The sequence below is a fragment of the Sparus aurata genome, chromosome 14 (assembly GCF_900880675.1).
Source record: "Sparus aurata chromosome 14, fSpaAur1.1, whole genome shotgun sequence".
Taxonomy (NCBI): Eukaryota; Metazoa; Chordata; class Actinopteri; order Spariformes; family Sparidae; genus Sparus; species Sparus aurata.
Genome location: NC_044200.1, coordinates 25,218,722 through 25,236,789, shown reverse-complemented (window position 1 = coordinate 25,236,789; position 18,068 = coordinate 25,218,722). Strand labels below are relative to the sequence as shown.

Genomic DNA, 18,068 nt, shown 5'->3' with positions numbered 1-18,068 from the left:
AGGAGGGAAAATATCTTCATCTACCAGCATCAACAATCAACTGAGATGAGTTGTAAAATATCAGCAAAGTTCCAATATGATATTACATTAATCCAGTGAAACAGTCGAGCTCAGACTGCTGTGAACTCATGTAAAGTCTCTGAAGAACTGCTGCTCATCTTCACTTTGTATCTTGGAAGTTGATGTTGAAGAATCTTTCTCATCAGTGCTGGATCATATTTCTCTACACTGGTTTTATCTTCTGCTCTTTCTAACACTGAGTTTCAGACAGAACCAGAAAACAGTTCTGTCCACTCCGTTCTGATGTCCAACGTGTCCAATGGTCCAATAATTAAAGACAGTTATGCAAGTGAAAAGAAAAACTTTTAAAAAATGCAGTTTGATTCATGTTTTCCCTTTGAATTTTAAAAATAAATAAATCCATAAATAAAGAAATAAGAAATTAATGAAAAGTCAATAAAAAATGAATAAAAATTAAACACAATTTACTGTCATACTGTAAATTAGTTCATGTCTACATTAAGTATTATTGCTGCATTGTACATCATATTCAGTTGTTGAACCTTTTGAGTTTTCATTTTTCTTTAAAAAAATATTTTTACTGATAAATGTGTTTCAATGTGTACTCTGGTTTAGATGCAGCATGTAATCTGTAAAGTAAAGATAGACATTGATAAATGTTGTTGAAGCATTAAGACGCAGATAAAGGAAGCCACTCGGGTTCATTTCTGCTTCTGACGATCGTGTTCACAGATCACTGATGGATCACTGATCAATCACAGACATGTTGGACCCATCAAAGGTCAGCAGGTTGAACTCAGTGTTCAGGGACCAGATGTTAAAGACTCAGTTCAGTCACAGTTAAAGTGTCTCTGCTCTAAATGAGCTGACTCACTGACTCTGGATCAGTTTTCTGGTCGGTTCATTAATCAGCCAACTGAATATAAAGTTCTATTATGTAAAACAAACCAATGAATGAACAGAGACGGCTCTTTATCAACTAGATAATTTTTATTTTTCCCCGCACAAAACGACAAAATGCTTTTAGTAGAAGGTGTTTGGTCTCTTGGTGGTGAAGCGGGGTTTGTGCTGGCGACGCAGGACCCGGTGGGGCAGAGGGAACTTGATCTTGGAGTCCTGCAGGAGTCAGAGAGGAGATCATGATCAGTTTCACAGCATTGATGCAACCAAACTTCATTTACAATCAGTAACACTCGTCTGTCGCCAGTTTCAGAACCGCCAGGTTTGAAGATGGAAGCTGGAAATCTGGAAGAGGAATCTGGCTTTTTGTCTGGCGGCTTTTTAAACCGGAGCTGACTAACAGGGAGGCAGTCCAGAGAGAGAGCCGCCCACAACAACAGGGTCAGAACACACAGCGAGGACCGTGGACTCACGTGGAACTGCTTGATGGCAGGTCTGCGACACTTGTTGGCAGCGATGACCTGCACCTTCATGATCTGGATGGAGTGGGCACGAGCACGATGGCGAGCGCCCATATCACGATCTGACAGAGGGAAGACATGTTAATCTTTAGCATCAGGTCTGTGCAGGTGAAGGTGAGTTACAGGAGGTTTGGGTCGATTACTGACAAAGGGAAGCTTCATCAGAACACATCTGGACTTTTGTGACAGAATAAAACTGCATGTGAATGTACAAATTAACTGAATGTGACTGAGATCAGACCCGCCACTGAAAGATGCTTCTACTCGTTTACAAATGATCCAGCAGATCCTGGATCCAGATGAGACTCCTCACGTGTTCAGTCGGACTGACGAGGGATCTGAAGATCCAGCCTGAGCTGATGTTTACATCAATGTCTACTTTTAACCTCATTTCTCCGCTTGTATGTTCTGTTTAAATGTGTTCTGTGTTCAGATAAAGCCCACAAAGTCGAGGTGTACAGTTTCTGGCCCGCGGGTCCGGATGGTTCCTGTGTGTACTCACAGCACTGAGTGACGGCTCCGGAGGTGGTCAGGTCTCTGTACTCCCTGTACATGTTGTGGGTGCCGCTACGGGAGTCGTAACGCAGCCAGATACCGAAGTTCTTCACCTTCAGGGGGGTCTTCTCATGGACCTGAACAGAACCAACAACAGCAGGTCAGACACTGATCATCACTCAAACTACACGTGTTATTTCACATGTTCAGAAACTCATTTAGAATCAAAACAAGTTTAAAAAGCAGTTAAGACAGTTAAAGGAGCAGTCTGTAGATTTATTCGAGAAGATTGACTAAAAACAGACTGTTTATATACACAACGTTGTTTATATGTGGCGGACCCTGCCACCTCTCCAGGTTGTTTATTCACTGATGGAGAGAGTTTGTAATATGACCTCATTAATATTGTAAATATCTAAATTCTTCTACAGAGCTTCACCGTGTGTCGTTAACATGGTCCCGGCTCTCATCAGTCAGCGAGGAGCTGCTTGTCGACCCTTGGATTCACTTTCAAAGGCACCGCAGCGTCAGAGAAAGGCGACAAGGATCCGATTCTGTCTGCACGCCAGACAAGATCACACCACTGACACGATGTGAGCTTTGGTTTTGGGTGCAAGTAGACTTTAAGTTCTGAGTCGATGGACAGTTTCAGTGCCTCCACATCTCTGACCTCATGTCACCTTTAATATAAATGATCCAGAGAGTTCAGTGCAACAGATTATCTCTGTTCTGGTTTCTGATTGCAGAACAAGTTCCAGTTGTTTCCACTGGAAGGAGGTCACGTCCACGTCTGTGCTGGTTCATAAGCTGGATGCAACAAAAACTACTGAACTGATTTAATCCAAACTCAGACTGAAGACGAGTCTCAGCTCAGGAGATCATTAACTCTCAGCTGTCAGCATTCTGTTTATTTCTCAGAATACTTGATGGTGATAATGACAGAACCCTCATGTTTAATTTCACATTTGACCTAGCAGATTTAAATCTGTTTATCTGATAAGGGATCGGACCTGAGTGAAGGTATGCGCTCTACTGAGTCCTGCTCTAGTTTAATAAAAGCACCACTTTGTCTGTGATGCATCTGTGATGTCACAAACACGAACCTATCAGTGTGTAATAATGTGAAGCAGTGAAGTAACTGAAGTTTCTGAATAAACATGAACTGCCTTAATTCAGTGATTTTGATAAAGATTGTGTTTTTACTGAACGTATGAATCGATTGCAAATATTGGTAATCAGCCTCAGTGATTAAAGTAAAAACCACACGGTCGATATCTGATTGTCATGACGACATCATCAGAGACAAACTCAACACAACTTTTAAACACTCCACATCTCTGATCACGTTTAACACAAAAGGAAACTGAATGATTTTCAGGGGACAGGCGTTTAGAACCGAGTCAGACATGATCCTGACTGGAAGCGTCTCCACCTCGACCCTCTGCGGCGCCGACAGCTGAAGCTGTTGGACTGTAGACGTGTGTGTGGTTCTGACACCTACCAGTCCACAGTAGACGGTCTCTCCAGAGGCCTTCTTCATCTTCCTCAGCTGGGAGACGAAGTACCAGAAGCGGGACTTGGCCACGACGTGGTTGGGGGCGAAGATCCTCATCCGGTACAGAGGAGGGGCAGGATTCTTGGCAGAGGGCAGCAGACGCCCGATGACTTTGTACTCCCGAAGCTGTTTGACAGACAGGAGAGGTCAGTTAGGATGCACGACAATCACAAACGTTAAACAACGAGCGTCTCACAAACTGTCGACCCTTGGATTCACTTTCAAAGGCACTGCAGCGTCAGAGAAAGGCGACAAGGATCCGTTTCTGTTTGCACCCCAAAAAATTCATACCACTGAGAGGATATGAGCTTTGGGTTGGAGTGCACAGAAGTTAATATGAACATTAAAAACTCAGACTCTAAGAGCTGTAACAGTCTTCTCATGTGAGTGAATAATGTTAGAACAGGGAGTTGACGTGTTTTAACGACTTCACGGACGCCGCCTGACTTTTTTCTTGATTATTAACTTCATCTTTCACACTTTACAGGTTGATCTTTGTTCTTCATCATCATCAGCAGGTGAGGATGTTTACTGGAGCGGATCATTTAGTGACTGTCAGGTTCTGATGACTCATACATACTGCTCTGATACTCATCGATCCTGTAATTTCATTTATGCAGCACTATTGCTTTGTTTCTGTTAATATGTATATATATTGTGCTTTAGAGCATTTGCACTCGTTTTACTTTAATCAGCAACATGTTCTGATCTCTGCAGTGAAACTACCTGAGACTGTTCTGTATGTTAGACTCATCAAGTTACTGAGTTCTGTCATTATATTCTGTTCCCTCTCATTAAAACTGTGTTTGTGTTCTGCATGAGTGTCAACATTTCTAACTTAAGATATACAGAGCAGAGAATTATCACTTGTGTGGGTTGAAGCACATTTTAACTTTCCATTTCTGATGTATTATAATAATTAAGCCAGTTACTGTACAGATACACGGAGAGGTGTGTGGTCTAACGTTAGCTGTAGTAACATGAACCTGACTGACAGTGTAATGACAGTATTAACTACAGTAACTGAACATCTGAGTAGGACTGGCTGCTACATGCTCGTCTCCACGCTGAGGCCACACATCATTAGCAGCTACTGTTAGCATAGCTGCTTAGCATCACGGGCTAACACACCAGCAGGCGGCTCGTTACACGGACAGAATCACGCATTTACTAACTATCTGAGATTAATCAGCGGTTGGTGCAGATCTCCTGCTGGCTGAGTCTCTGTGCTCTCACACTCGGCTGTGATCAAACACTCGGAGTCTCATTTCAAGCCTCCGTCGTCCACATGGTGCCGCGGACGCCATGTTGTAGCCGCAGAATGCATCGGCAACGACAACTAACTCTAATCACCACTTAAATGTGGACTTTTCGTGGATATTAAAGCATAAATCAGAACAACATAACGTTATAAAGCGACATCGGTCGGTTCGGTCCGTGTGTTGTCGGCAGATATAGGTAGAAAATAGAGTTTTACGTACTGTGCCGGACGCCTTCATGGTGTCTCTCGCTCACTGCCACAGTAAAAGAGGAAGCAGCAGGGCGGAGACTGCGCATGTCTAATGGACGGCAGGCCGCGAAGGGGCGGGGCCTGCTGCTGCGGCTCCAAGCGCTGAAGATGGTTTCATGTTCGTCATCAGGTCAGCGTTGATGATGGAGGACTCCCTTAAAAATCACTCAATTTAAAGAGTTTTTGACTTGGAAGAAACTTTATAATAATTGTGAGCCCTGTTTCTGACGGAGTCTGTATTATTAGGGTTTCTTTGTAAATTCGGCATGTGTTATAGCCCGCTATCAATAGAGTAAAATCTATGTTGATTATAATAATGATAAAGAATGAAATATTATCAGATGAAACAGAATAAATAGTAATGACATAAACAAATAAGTAAAATCACTTGAACCATGAAATTATAAAATACTATGTATAGCTGGGCTCAATAGACGGTTAGTTTGCTTCCTCTCTGCCAAAATAATAATATAACAATAATAATAATAATAATAATAATGATAATAATAAACCACAAACCAAAGTGGTTCTGTGTTGCATTTCAGCAGGTGAGGAGGCAAATAAACACAATTCAATATGGAGCTTTTTTCACATTTCACGTTGTCTTTCTTTCTTTACAAGAAGATTCAATTTGCTGTTATTCTATTGTCTTATTTTTCTGTTCCATTACATGTGGTACATGTCTGATGTGTTTGTACATTTGAGTATTTTTCAATTAACTTCATCAGAAAAAAACCCCAAATAAGTTACTAAACAATATATGCATACAATATCTATGTTGTATAACATAATAAATATCTTCCACACACTTTATTTCACCCATTTAACTGAAAATATAAGTTTCCTTTAACTTTCCTACGAACCACAAACTAACTTCAGTCTTCTTTTGACCGGAAGCTGAAAATCACAGACTCATGCAGTAAAACAGAAACAACATTTAATAAATATCAATATAAATCAGCTGTAGTTGCACCATAAGACATGTGAATATATGTTTTATTAATATTTATTAGTCTTCGGCGCCGCTGTGACCCGGCGGAACCGCTTCCTGTGGCGGTGACCCGGATGCTGACTGAGCGGACACGCCGCAGCGCTGCTCCGTCGTGTCGGTTCGAGTCCAGCCGACATGCAGCCTGGTGTTCTGGTGGATTCTCCGCGGCTCCGTGATGACATGACGGGAGAAAAACACTCGATGAATTGAGTTTTCACTAAGGTAAGACCCTACCGGACCGAACCCGTCCTGCCGGTTTCCACTCAGCCTAGCTTGATTTTAAAAAAACGGCTAACGTCGGCGGAGTTTGTCACGGGGAGATTTTCCCGGCGGTGATGTGATGAAGGAGGCAGGAATCGATCCGGAGCCGTGAGAACAAGACACGGACACGGTCCACACTCCCGGCCCGGTCCTCCAGGCTGTCCGGGCCGCTGGTACCGACAGCTGCCCGGACTTTAATGAGCTGTTACACGGTCGGGATGACGAACTCAGAGCAGGCGAGCTCTCAAGCTAGTCGGCTAACGCTAGCTTGAGTTAGCAGCAGTCAGCTATTTTAGTGTTGCAGTGAAGTTGTTAGCTTGTAGCACCGCGGTGTGAAGTTTCTGAGGAGTGGCCCGGTTCTCAGGTCCACTCTTCATCCGCAGCACACGTCCTTAAAGCCGGCTGATGTTCCGAACAGGTGTTTAACGTCTTATTAACGTTAAACTGGGTCATCGTGGCTCGGAGTGTTGACGCTGTGTTGCATCATGTGGGCTGATGGAGGCTGAGCTGTCAGGTCGGCTCGTACCTGCTCTCATCCTCCCTCCACACCGACCAAACACTCGTGTTCCGGGTCCACTCGACATGTTTGAGAATCAGAACTCGATCCGGTGCTGCTGACTCATCCACCCTTTTATCGATCAGCTCACCTGGATGTCACGCGGAGCTGAAGCCCACCACGTCACAGGAGCCATGTTGTCCAACTGTCAGTCAACAGACTCACCGACCGGAGCGGAGACACATCGAAACATCAATGTAGGACAGGGTGAAAGTCTCTCTGACGTCATCACAACGTTTACCAGTGACGTCATTATAGGGTCCAAAATTAAAGTTTGAAGAACTTCTGGTGGTTCAGTTTTACGTCATGCAGCAGAAACTACAGAGAGGATTCAAACCCTCAGCAGCTGCACGAGGCGTGTTCTCTACCTGCAGAGCTGTTGATCAGCCGGATTAATGATGATGTTCCAAACATTCATCAGGTCGGCTGATATTATAAAGTTGGATAGTTCTGCTCACTGTTTGTTTATTCACCTCAGGTTTTCCTTCTTTGTCACCAGATGAGAGAAATCTGCCCGACAGCAGCAGAGAGACGTGAACCTGCCTTGGAGGAAAGCTAACCCACGAATGGCCTGCCAGTCTGTCGCTGCAATCATGGACGAGCAGGCCCTGCTGGGGCTCAACCCGAACGCCGACGCCCGCTACAGGCAGAGGGTGAGACGCTTATTAAACAAGAACTGTGCTCGAGTTCAACCAAACTATCACAACAAATTAACCTGAGACACACAGACTCCATGTTTCTACTCAAAGACAGAAAGAAGTTCATGTAGAACATTTGCTGAATGAACAAGAAGGTCCAAATAATGCAGAATGAGTCAGAGACAGAGTTTCACAGAGTTTATAAAGTGTCTCCAACTCAACAACTCACTAAACTGACACATTTGTTAAGGGAGTCTGGGGACTTTCTCCACGGGGACAAAGAAGTAGCCTATATTGTTACTGTTTAGTGTCTTTGTAACATGTGACATGTTTAGATCAATAACATGTTTCTTCTTTCATAAATGGAGTGTAAATGGTGAAATCAGTGTAAACAGTGTGTTCAAACAGCTGATCAATGTTGGCAGGTAAGACTTAGCACTTTAGACACAGAAGCAGACAGGCTGGTACAGACATGCTGCCACAAACTGACACTTTTTACAAGGAGACAAACAACTTCAGCTGAAAGATTTAATGCTGAATTTACAACAAGGACACAATGAGTTACAATCTGTCACAGACACAGTTTCACTACGTTAGAAAGTTTGTTTTAACTCAACAACTCTTAAAATCACCACATTTGTTAATGGAGTCTGGTGATGTTGTGTTACTGGTTCAGTGAAACAGTCAGTGTGTCTGCTGCTAACATTAGCAGGTTAGCAGAGACCGTCTTCTTCTTCTCTGGGGGTTTTACGTCTGCTGTCACCATATTAATGACATTAAACATGTCTTCACCTGTCAGTTTGCTCTGTATTAGTTTTTGATCTTTAATCATTTAAATTAGTTAAGTAGAGATTTATTAACTAGTATTGATTGTTCTGCACCGTGTGTGTTCTCAGGCCATGGCATACTTTGAGCAGCTGAAGGAGTCTCAGGATGCCTGGGAGGTTTGTGCGGAGGCTCTCGCTAAAGGGATTTACAAGTGAGTTTGACTGCGTCCGGCTGCGATTCAGAATCATGTGACGCTCTTACAGCCGCTGATGGATCGTTTCAGCTCCTCTGTAACATATTGTATCTGTTGTTTCAGTGACGACCATGTGAAGTTCTTCTGCTTCCAAGTTTTGGAGCATCAGATCAAGTTCAGGTGAGGATGATGATGATGATGATGATGATGATGCTGTGTGTCTTGTGATGAAGAATAATCATGTGATCATCTCGAGCTGTGTGCTGTTTGTGTTGCAGACACGCTGGTCTGAGTGCAGTTCAGCAGCAGCTCATCAGGGAGACTCTGATGAAGTGGCTCCAGTGTCAGGTACCTGTGCTCCTCCTCCACCTCACCTGAGGACTGAGATGGTCTCATACGTTATACTTCTGCTCCAACACAGTTCAGAGACAAAACTTGTACTTTAATTCAACTACGTTCTTACAAATGAAGCCAGAGAATCTCAGAAGTAGTTAAAATGATCTCCACCTCAGCCGACCACATGATTAGAATGCAATATCAGATCCAGAATCAGATCCAGAATCAGATCCAGAATCAGATCCAGAATCAGATCCAGTGTCAGATCCAGAATCAGATCCAAGAGTCAGATCCAGAATCAGATCCAGAATCAGATCCAGAATCAGATCCAGTGTCAGATCCAGAATCAGATCCACTCAGACTGCAACAACAACAAAAACCAGAGCAACATGTTTAATACTGAGACAGTGAACAGAGCGGTGCTGATCCAGACCCGCTCACTCAGTATTCAGAACTTCTCTGTATTTAAATAAATATTATATGTGAAGTTAATTATGAGATCAAGGAAGTTCAGCAGGAGATGAAAACGAACTCATGTTATCAGCTCATTTTATCTCTCGTATACTTTCAGAAACAGTTCAAAGTGCCGATGTGTTTATGAATTAGGTGGACACAAGGTGAACTTGTTATGGAGCGTATGTAAGATGCTGTTGATGAATAACAGTCAGTGATTGGACGGTGACGTGGAGCCGAGCTGCAGACTGATCATGTGTTTGTTCTTCTCTGCAGCTGATGAACAACCAGCCTGAGAAGCCGTTCATCAGGAACAAGGCGGCTCAGGTGTTCGCCCTCACCTTCATCATGGAGTATCTCACTCTGTGGCCCAAGTTCTTCTTCGACATCCTGTCGCTGGTCGGCCTGAACCCTCACGGCATCGACATCTACCTGAGGACGCTCATGGCCATCGACGGGGAGGTGGTGGACCGAGACATCCTCCACTCACCTGAGGTGAGACCAGCTCACCTGCCTCAGACGTCCTGTCACCACCTCGTCTTTCTGCTTTAAATTCATTTCTAGAGCATTGAAGGAAGAATCATGAAGAGAGTGCTGAAGTCAACCAACTGTTGGGATAATTAGTGATGAAAGTAATTTATTAATTAGATTAAACGCTGTTTTAAAGAGGAAGAAGAAGAAGCTGTGTTTAAACTCCAACAAGAGAATTTACTCAGACGTGTGTGAAAAGCTGCCGTCTCTCCCTCAAACATCCTCCTGTATCCATGTAAACACACTCACATATCGATGGATTATTGATTATTTGTTCTCTGTAGCTGTCGGGTTGCTTGCTTGTGTTTGACATTTTTACATGCTTCACTCAAACCAGCAGAGAAATAAAGAAAGAGACATCAGTAGTGACTGAATGTTGAGAGAGAGGAAGAGACGATGTGGAACAACAAACTGAGGAAGAAGTAAATCTGCCTGTGAACCTCGTGTTGCTCCTGCAGCCGTCAGAGACTCTGATGACCGATTAGATCAGATTGATTAGACACTGGATGTGTTTGTGTGTTGAGTTGAGACACTCTGTTTTTTTTTTATTTGATTAAAAATCTTTCCTCTTGAATCTTTTCTTCAGGAGACGCGCAGAAACACTCTAATCAAAGACGGCATGCGGGAGCAGTGCATCCCTCACCTGGTGGAGTCCTGGTTCCAGATCCTGCAGACGTACCAGCAGTCCCACCCGGAGCTCACCTGTCAGTGTCTGGAGGTGGTGGGATCCTACGTGTCCTGGATCGACCTCAACCTCATCGCCAACGACCGGTCAGTCCACGTGATGATGTCAGCTCAGGTTCTGTTCTCGAGGCCTCAGCGTCGACTGAACAGTTTTAATCTGATGATTCTCTGTAAATCAAAGAAACGTCAAACTGCAGAACGATGTTTCTGAATCAGGTTCTGTCAGAACTTCCTGCTGCTCTGTGGCAGTTATCATGTTCTGGTCTCTCGTTGTGTTGAAGCTCATATCCACCGTTAAAAGAAAGAAGAAAACTGGATGTAAAGATAATAAAAAGTGCTAATGGTGGAAAACTTTGAGGCACCCTGGCAGCTCACCTGGGTCACCTGACTGCAGGTTCTCCTCCACCTTCACCGGTCCAATCAGACTGAAGGCCAGAAAAACATGTAGAGAAAAAGTCTGTTATGACAAGAAAGAGAAATCATGAGATAAAGAGAAACGTCAGGATTTTGATGTGTAATGAGCAGTTTCCACTGTCGTCCAGTGCAGCAGGTGATTTTCAGTGTCGGCAGGAGAAACTTCACATTTTGCATCCTGACTTTTCTCTCTTATAGTTTTTTAACTGGCTGGAATATTTAAGATTTCCTCTCTCTGGTGTTTCGGGCGTTAATCTCCTCTCAGCTCCTCTGATCATCACTTCGCTGTGTGAGCAGAGCAGCTTCAGTGAAACTGGGCTGAAACACTTTGACCTTCACAGTTTTGTGTTGTGCTGCTCTCAGGTTTGTGAACCTGCTGCTGAGTCAGCTGTCGGTGGAGGAGCTCAGAGAGGAGGCCTGCGACTGCCTGTTGGAAATCGTCAACAAAGGAATGGACCCTGTGGACAAAACCAAGCTGGTGGAGTCTCTGTGCCAAGTCCTGCAGTCTGCTGGATTCTTCAACGTGGAGCAGGTGAGACGCAGCTTCAGAGCTGCATTTCACAAACTGGTCCAGTAACACTGAACGGTTGTCAAACTGGCTTTGATTAAACTTATTCTCCTTAAATCTGTTTCAGTGTTGAAACATCAGATAAGATGTTGAACTGCTTGCTGGTTTCTGGTTTCTGTGTGTCGGTGGCCGATCAGACTCCAGGTTTACTTTACTGCCACATGTTTACATTCACACCCAGAGGTCACGAGGTTTTTCCTGCTTCTGTCCCGTCAGGAGGAGGACGTGGACTTCCTGGCCAAGTTCTCCCGGCTGGTGAACGGGATGGGTCAGAGTCTGGTGCTGAGCTGGACCAAACTGGCCAAGACGGGAAACGTGAAGGAGGCGGCCGACACGCTGCAGGCCGTCGAGGCCAAAGTGCCGCTGCTGCTGCAGCTGCTGGTGCACGAGGACGACGACATCTCCGCCAACATCGTCGGCTTCTGCTACGAATACCTGCACGTCCTCAAACAGGTGAACCAGTCTCAGTGGACATGAATGTTTAATATTACTTTAGTTTATATCAATTTTTCTTTTAGTGTCGCAGCTCAGCTATATAATCATCATGTTCAGGGCGCGTCGACTGACAGAACATGTCTTTGTTGTCTCTGTAGCTTCCCCAGCTGACGGATCAGCAGAAGTCCAACATTGAGGTGAGTCTGACTGTAACTGTCTGTTCATGTAACCGTCCTCTCTGTGAGCTGCGACCTCACTAACAGCCCCGCCCTCTCGCCACAGGCCATCATGCTCGCCGTCATGAAGAAGCTGACGTATGACGACGAGTACAACTTTGAGAACGAGGTGAGTTTCTTTCTTTGCTGCCGTGTGTTGGTGGTTCTGCTGTGAGAAGGTGAAGCTGCAGCAGACGTTGTGCGTGTGTCCGTCTGTCTGTCAGGGCGAGGACGAGGCGATGTTCGTGGAGTACAGGAAGCAGCTGAAGATGCTGCTGGACCGTCTGGCTCAGGTGTCTCCAGAGCTGCTGCTGGAGGCTGTACGACGAGTCTTCACCAACACCATGCAGTAAGAGCCTCATTCAGTTCATTCAGACGGAAAGACACACTGAACGTTTATCTTGAGACCATTAGATGAAATAAAAAGTGAAATCCTGAGAATAAACATGCAGGATTCAAACATCAGGAGGCTTTGAGCTCTTAATGCATCATAACTGAATAAAAACAGCAGAGACAAAGACAGGATCTGTTCCTCATGTGCTCTGATCGTCTCTCAGGAACTGGCAGACGGCTCCCTTCATGGAGGTGGAGGTGGCCATCCGGCTGCTCTACATGCTGGGCGAGGCTCTGCCAGCGTCTCACGGCGCTCATTTCTCCGGGGACACGGCGAAGACGAGCGCCCTGCAGGACATGATGAGGACGGTCAGTCTGCTGCTCCACTGGTGTGCTGCGTTCACTGTCTGCTGAGTGTGAACGAGGTGATGAATGTGTTGTGTCTCTGACTCCTCAGCTGGTGTCCTGCAGCGTGAGCAGCTACCAGCACAGCTCCGTGTCGCTCGAGTTCTTTGAAACTGTCGTCCGCTACGAGAAATTCTTCCTGGTGGAGCCGCATCACATCCCAAACGTTCTGGTGAGTGACTTAGTGAAAGACGACGTGATGAGGCTGCTTTTCTTCTCCTGTGGAAGTCTGTTGTCACTTCTGGTGTTGTGTTCACTGTCAGATGGCGTTTCTGGACCAGAGAGGACTGAGACACAACAGCCCGAAGGTCCGCAGCAGAGTGGCGTACCTCTTCTCAAGATTCGTCAAAACTTTGCAGTGAGTCCAGCGTCTTCATCCTCATGTTACACTCACTCAATGTTTCTCACTGTGTTCCATTCGTCGTCACGATGCGCCAGAAGAACAGCCAGCAGATCGTCAACAGAAGTGGCTTTTATTCTTAAATTCTAACTGAAACTTTTAAATCAGAGTGTCGATGCTGCGCTGTGGGCGGAAGTTAGAATCTGTTAGAAGTTCCTCCAGTTTCAGGGTTTATTTTGCTGATGAATGAGACGTCTGGCTTCTGTCTGGTCTCTGAGCTGAACTGAAGCCACAAGCTGTGATTACGTTTTTTATATCTTTAACTTCGCCGACGTTCGAGCTGCTTCACAGAGACGGATGGATGGAAAGATGTTATTAAGCAAGCTGCCTGACGAAGATCAGCCTGTTCACATCACAGCTGCAGCTGATGTTAGTGTCACATGTTATTGTGTTTGGATTTTTCTATATTAAATGAGCCGGATCAAGATGTCTTAATGTGAATGATCTTTGTAACATGATGTCCTCTGCACGCAACAGAATAACTTTGTTCAAGCAAAGTCCAAACTTCATCCTGAGAAGATAAACACAGCACGTCAGCACAGAGAGTTTATCTGAGAGAAGATAATTATTGTGATAAGATGATTAGACTTCTGGATCCTGCATGAAGAAGACGTGACGTGTCTCACCGGCTGTGTAACATTCAGATGTTTGCTGACGTCTCTTGTGTTCTGTGTCGACAGTAAACACATGAACGCCTTCATCGAGGACATCCTGACGAGGATCCAGGACCTGCTGGAGCTCGCTCCTCCTGTGAGTGTCAGCGTTCACCAGCAGTCTGTGCATCCATCCCTGTTACCTCCATCACAACAGAGTTTACATTTATGGTTACGTTCCCCTCCGTCCAGGAAAATGGCTTCCTGGCGCTGCTGACCAGTGACGACCAGCTGTTCATGTTTGAGACGGCGGGCATCCTGATCGTGAACGGAGAGAGTCCTGTGGAGAGGAAGCAGGCGCTGATGAGGAGCCTGCTGCTGCCGCTCATGGACGCTTTCCGCCTGCTGCTCGCCAAACTGCTGCAGGAGACGGAGGAGGAGAGACAGGCGGCGCTCGCCGACTGCCTCAGCCACGCCGTCGGATTCGCCAGGTGAGCCAGCTCATTGTTAACTGGTCGCTCAGGTTACACAGGGTTGTAAAACTAAATGAAAGTCTGTAAACTCCTTCATGTGACACAATCTACAGAACGTATATACAGTTATTAATATACGATAAATAAAATGTAAAGATGGCTCCTCTTTCTCTCCCTGATGGGCTCAAATGTCGTCAGTATTTCTGTCATGAGCAGAACGTGTTTCAGTTATAAAGACGACGTTCAGTTAAAAAGTCAAACGCAGCGTCACAGAGGAGCTCCAGACCACAGCATCCTACAGCTCTCTCCTGATGTACTGGATCATATTCATGATGATACACAGAAGGTGTTTAAATGTACCGGTCCTCTTCAGAACCTGAATGTTTCCACTCCTCCTCCGTCTCCTCTGTTTGCAGTCGGACCAGCAAGGCGTTCAGCAACAAGCAGACGGTGAAGCAGTGCGGCTGCACCGAGGTCTACAGAGACTGCATGCAGACCTTCCTGCCGGCGCTGAGCTGTCCGTTCCAGCGGGGGGTTCTGCGCAGCTCGGTCCGCTCCTTCCTGCACAGAATGATCATCTGCCTGGAGGAGGAGGTGCTGCCCTTCATCCCCGCCGCCTCCGAGCACATGCTGAAGGACTGCGAGGCCAAAGACCTGCAGGAGTTCATCCCGCTCATCAGCCAGATGACCGCCAAGTTCAAGGTAACGATCCCACGCAGGATCAGAGTGGCACTGATGGCAGCCGCCTGAGCACAGGAGGTTAATCAGCTGTGTCTCCTGTTGCCATGGCAGCGGCAGGTGTCTCCCTTCCTGCAGCAGGTCTTCATGCCGCTGGTGCTCGCCATCTTCGAGGTGTTGGCGCGGCCGGCGGAGGAGAACGACCAGGCGGCCGCTCTGGAGAAGCAGATGCTGAGGAGGAGCTACTTCGCCTTCATCATGACCATCGCAGCCAGTGGAATGAACGAGGTGATGGCCAATCAGGGTGAGTTACAGACGGACGTCAGCGTCACTGTCAGTCCTGATGGTGCCGCTCAGCCCGGAGCTGAAGTGAAGCTGTGGACAGAACGACTGGATCGCCTGAACTCAGACGTCTTTTTGTTTTCAGGAGCAGAAAACATCGAGCGCGTTGTGTTCACCATCATCCAGGGAGCCGTGGACTTCCCAGACCCCATCGCTCAGAAGACCTGCTTCATCACGCTCTCCAAGCTGGTGGAGCTGTGGGGTGAGAGCCTCCACCCACCCTGCCTTCATCACTATTCATCATCCCAGTCAGAGTGTCTCTGTGCTAATGTTCTGTTGTCTTCTGATCGGACCTGCAGGAGGGAAAGACGGCATGGTGGGTTTCCCCGACTTCATCTACAAACACATCGTTCCTGCTTGTTTCCTGGCTCCTCTCAAACCGACCTTCGACCTCTCGGACGCTCAGACGGTCCTGGTGAGTTTCTGCTCCAGAGTCCAGCCTGCAGACACGAGATCTGACGTCTGTGGACAGAATTCATCCTGTTCTTCTTTGTGTTTCAGACGCTGTCAGAGTGTGCACTCACTCTGAAGATGATTCATCTCAAACGGGTAAAAACTGTTTCATAATCTGTGAAAACATTTCTGCTGTGATGTAAAGAGGAACTCTTCGCTCTGTTCAGCTGTAGATGGATGATGAATGTTTTCTTTCAGGGGCCGGAGTTCATCCAGTTCCTGCAGCAGGAGTATTTGCCCTCACTTCAGGTGTCACCAGAAATCTCACAGGTACGACAGTCCTGAACCTTTAAACCTGAGGAGTCCCGTTCACTTACAGACGCGTCTTTCATGATGTAATTACAAAGTTCAGCCGCTACAAAATCTGTCTTTAAAGCCTGGTGCTGATAGAGACCTCGACCCTGCAGAGAGTTTCTGATTTTCTCTCTTTGTTGCTGCTCGGGACGCTTTACCAACCCAACATGTGTCTATTTGACGTCCTGGGAATGAGACTCAACAATCAACTGTCTTTGTGGTGCGTTCAGGAACAGCTGGGACAAATCCTACTGATTCTACCTTTAACTTTAATAGTCTTTGAGTTCTATTAATATGACGTGAGCTTCAGTTAGCTTTGACCACAAATGTCCTTCAGAGGGAGACTTTTTACTCTGATACTCTGAGTACATGTCAGAGCCTGTAATCTATTACTTTACTGGAGGAAACAAGCTGTGTGGAGGGGGGCCCGGGTGTGGAGGGGGCCCGGGTGTGGACGGGGGGGATGTGGGGCCCGGGTGTGGACGGGGGCCCGGGTGTGGAGGGGGGGCCCGGGTGTGGACGGGGGCCCGGGTGTGGAGGGGGGGCCGGGTGTGGAGGGGGGCCCGGGTGTGGACGGGGGGGATGTGGGGCCCGGGTGTGGACGGGGGGGATGTGGGGCCCGGGTGTGGACGGGGGGGCCCGGGTGTGGACGGGGGCCCGGGTGTGGACGGGGGGGCCCGGGTGTGGACGGGGGGGCCGGGTGTGGACGGGGGGCCCGGGTGTGGAGGGGGGCCGGGTGTGGAGGGGGGCCGGGTGTGGACGGGGGCCCGGGTGTGGAGGGGGGCCGGGTGTGGACGGGGGGATGTGGGGCCCGGGTGTGGACGGGGGGCCGGGTGTGGACGGGGGGATGTGGGGCCCGGGTGTGGACGGGGGGCCGGGTGTGGACGGGGGCCCGGGTGTGGACGGGGGGCCGGGTGTGGAGGGGGGCCCGGGTGAGGAGGGTGCCGGGTGCTGGTTCCAGTTTCTCACATTGTGACTTTGATATTTCAGGAACTCTGTCAAGTGATTCAGCAGCCGGACGTCAAAGTCCTGAAAAACTACATGAAGGTACGAGTGTGTGTCCACCAATCAGTGTGATCCCGTGTGTGTGTGTGTGTGTGTGTGTGTGTGTGTGTGTGTGTGTGTGTGTGTGTGTGTGTGTGTGTGTGTGTGTGTGTGTGTGTGTGTCGTATTGATCAGCTGATGGTTGTCTCCCGTCTGTGCAGGCGTTCTTTCAGCGAGCCAAACTGTAGGAGGTCCAGCTGGAGGTCGGGTGGGACTGAGAGGACTCTTCACAGCAGGTGGTCAGACAGGCCACTCACCACAACAACATGGAACTTAGCATAGGAGCTGCTTTTGCACTTAAAGAGTGAATGCATAACAAAGCCCAGTCTGTCTAAGTCGGACACGGACAGAAGGTCGGCGGGCGGAGAAATCCCTCCGGCCGCCGCAGAGACGAGACGAGCTGTCCACGCGGAGTCGAGACTAACGGAGCTCGACCGATCAGAAACACTCAGAACTTTTGTGGAAAGTGTTTGCGAGTGAAGGCAGATCTGTGGCAGGACGTCCCGTCTGGAGACACCACAGCTTTATTCTAGTCCCACCTTCACATTTCAGACATGATAGATTAGAGTTTTTTTCACGTCCTCGCTGCCACAGAAAGAAACGGGCTGAACCGAGTTATTTTTATTAGAATGTGGCATTGATTGTTTTGTTGGACCGAGACGGACGGTTGAGTTTAAGTTTGAAGTGAAGCCCGGCTCGAGCTGCAGAGGTCCAGACTTCGTCCTGCCGGTTCTGAAGCAGGAACGATGGTTTGATCTCAGCCGCTCGTTATATTGGTGACCTGATGGGACGGAGACGGTCCAGTCTCAGCTGGATCGGTTCTGTTGGGCCACGGTTATGATATATGATTAATAGTTGATGGAATATTTTTGTTTCTGGGAAATACAACAAATATTTGGGTCTGTTTTTAATTTCAGATGGAACTGAACCTGAAACAGGAACAAAGTGTAAATAAGAGAATACGATGTTAAAATGTAAATAAAGTTCCAGGTTAGTTTTTCTTTTTTT

At 47.1% G+C, this 18,068-nt stretch overlaps 3 protein-coding genes and 2 non-coding genes across 5 annotated transcripts in view; 2 read left to right on the top strand and 3 right to left on the bottom strand.

The window, feature by feature from the left end:
- Window positions 1-885, top strand: part of LOC115595948 (NACHT, LRR and PYD domains-containing protein 12-like) — a 44,890-nt gene extending 44,005 nt beyond the window's left edge. Inside the window, 1 exon segment of the mRNA XM_030440795.1 lies at window positions 754-885. Coding sequence (XP_030296655.1) covers window positions 754-885 — 132 coding nt within the window.
- A 105-nt stretch (window positions 886-990) lies between these two features.
- Window positions 991-5,081, bottom strand: rpl18a (ribosomal protein L18a). The gene is made up of 5 exons (XM_030440657.1): window positions 4,974-5,081; window positions 3,439-3,618; window positions 1,945-2,074; window positions 1,395-1,504; window positions 991-1,137 (listed from the first exon to the last, which is right to left on the bottom strand). Exons 1-5 carry the CDS (start codon window positions 4,989-4,991, stop codon window positions 1,045-1,047), a joined length of 531 nt encoding a protein of 176 aa, XP_030296517.1. The 5' UTR covers window positions 4,992-5,081; the 3' UTR covers window positions 991-1,044.
- Window positions 2,424-2,554, bottom strand: LOC115595972 (small nucleolar RNA SNORA68). Its single transcript, XR_003986833.1, has one exon. It is a non-coding gene; the product is annotated as a small nucleolar RNA SNORA68 (small nucleolar RNA).
- Window positions 3,690-3,819, bottom strand: LOC115595973 (small nucleolar RNA SNORA68). The gene has a single exon (XR_003986834.1). It is a non-coding gene; the product is annotated as a small nucleolar RNA SNORA68 (small nucleolar RNA).
- Window positions 5,082-6,043: 962 nt separating the features above from the next.
- xpot (exportin, tRNA (nuclear export receptor for tRNAs)) lies at window positions 6,044-17,400 on the top strand. Its single transcript, XM_030440563.1, has 25 exons — window positions 6,044-6,215; window positions 7,310-7,463; window positions 8,345-8,427; window positions 8,533-8,589; window positions 8,688-8,757; window positions 9,475-9,693; window positions 10,316-10,500; window positions 11,191-11,359; window positions 11,612-11,848; window positions 11,989-12,027; window positions 12,113-12,175; window positions 12,270-12,394; window positions 12,603-12,747; window positions 12,836-12,955; window positions 13,047-13,141; window positions 13,864-13,933; window positions 14,029-14,267; window positions 14,666-14,951; window positions 15,042-15,231; window positions 15,355-15,471; window positions 15,569-15,684; window positions 15,771-15,818; window positions 15,921-15,992; window positions 17,007-17,063; window positions 17,222-17,400. The coding sequence occupies exons 2-25, from the start codon at window positions 7,377-7,379 to the stop codon at window positions 17,246-17,248; spliced, it is 2,916 nt and encodes a 971-aa protein (XP_030296423.1). The 5' UTR covers window positions 6,044-6,215; window positions 7,310-7,376; the 3' UTR covers window positions 17,249-17,400.
- The last annotated feature ends 668 nt before the right edge of the window (window positions 17,401-18,068 follow it).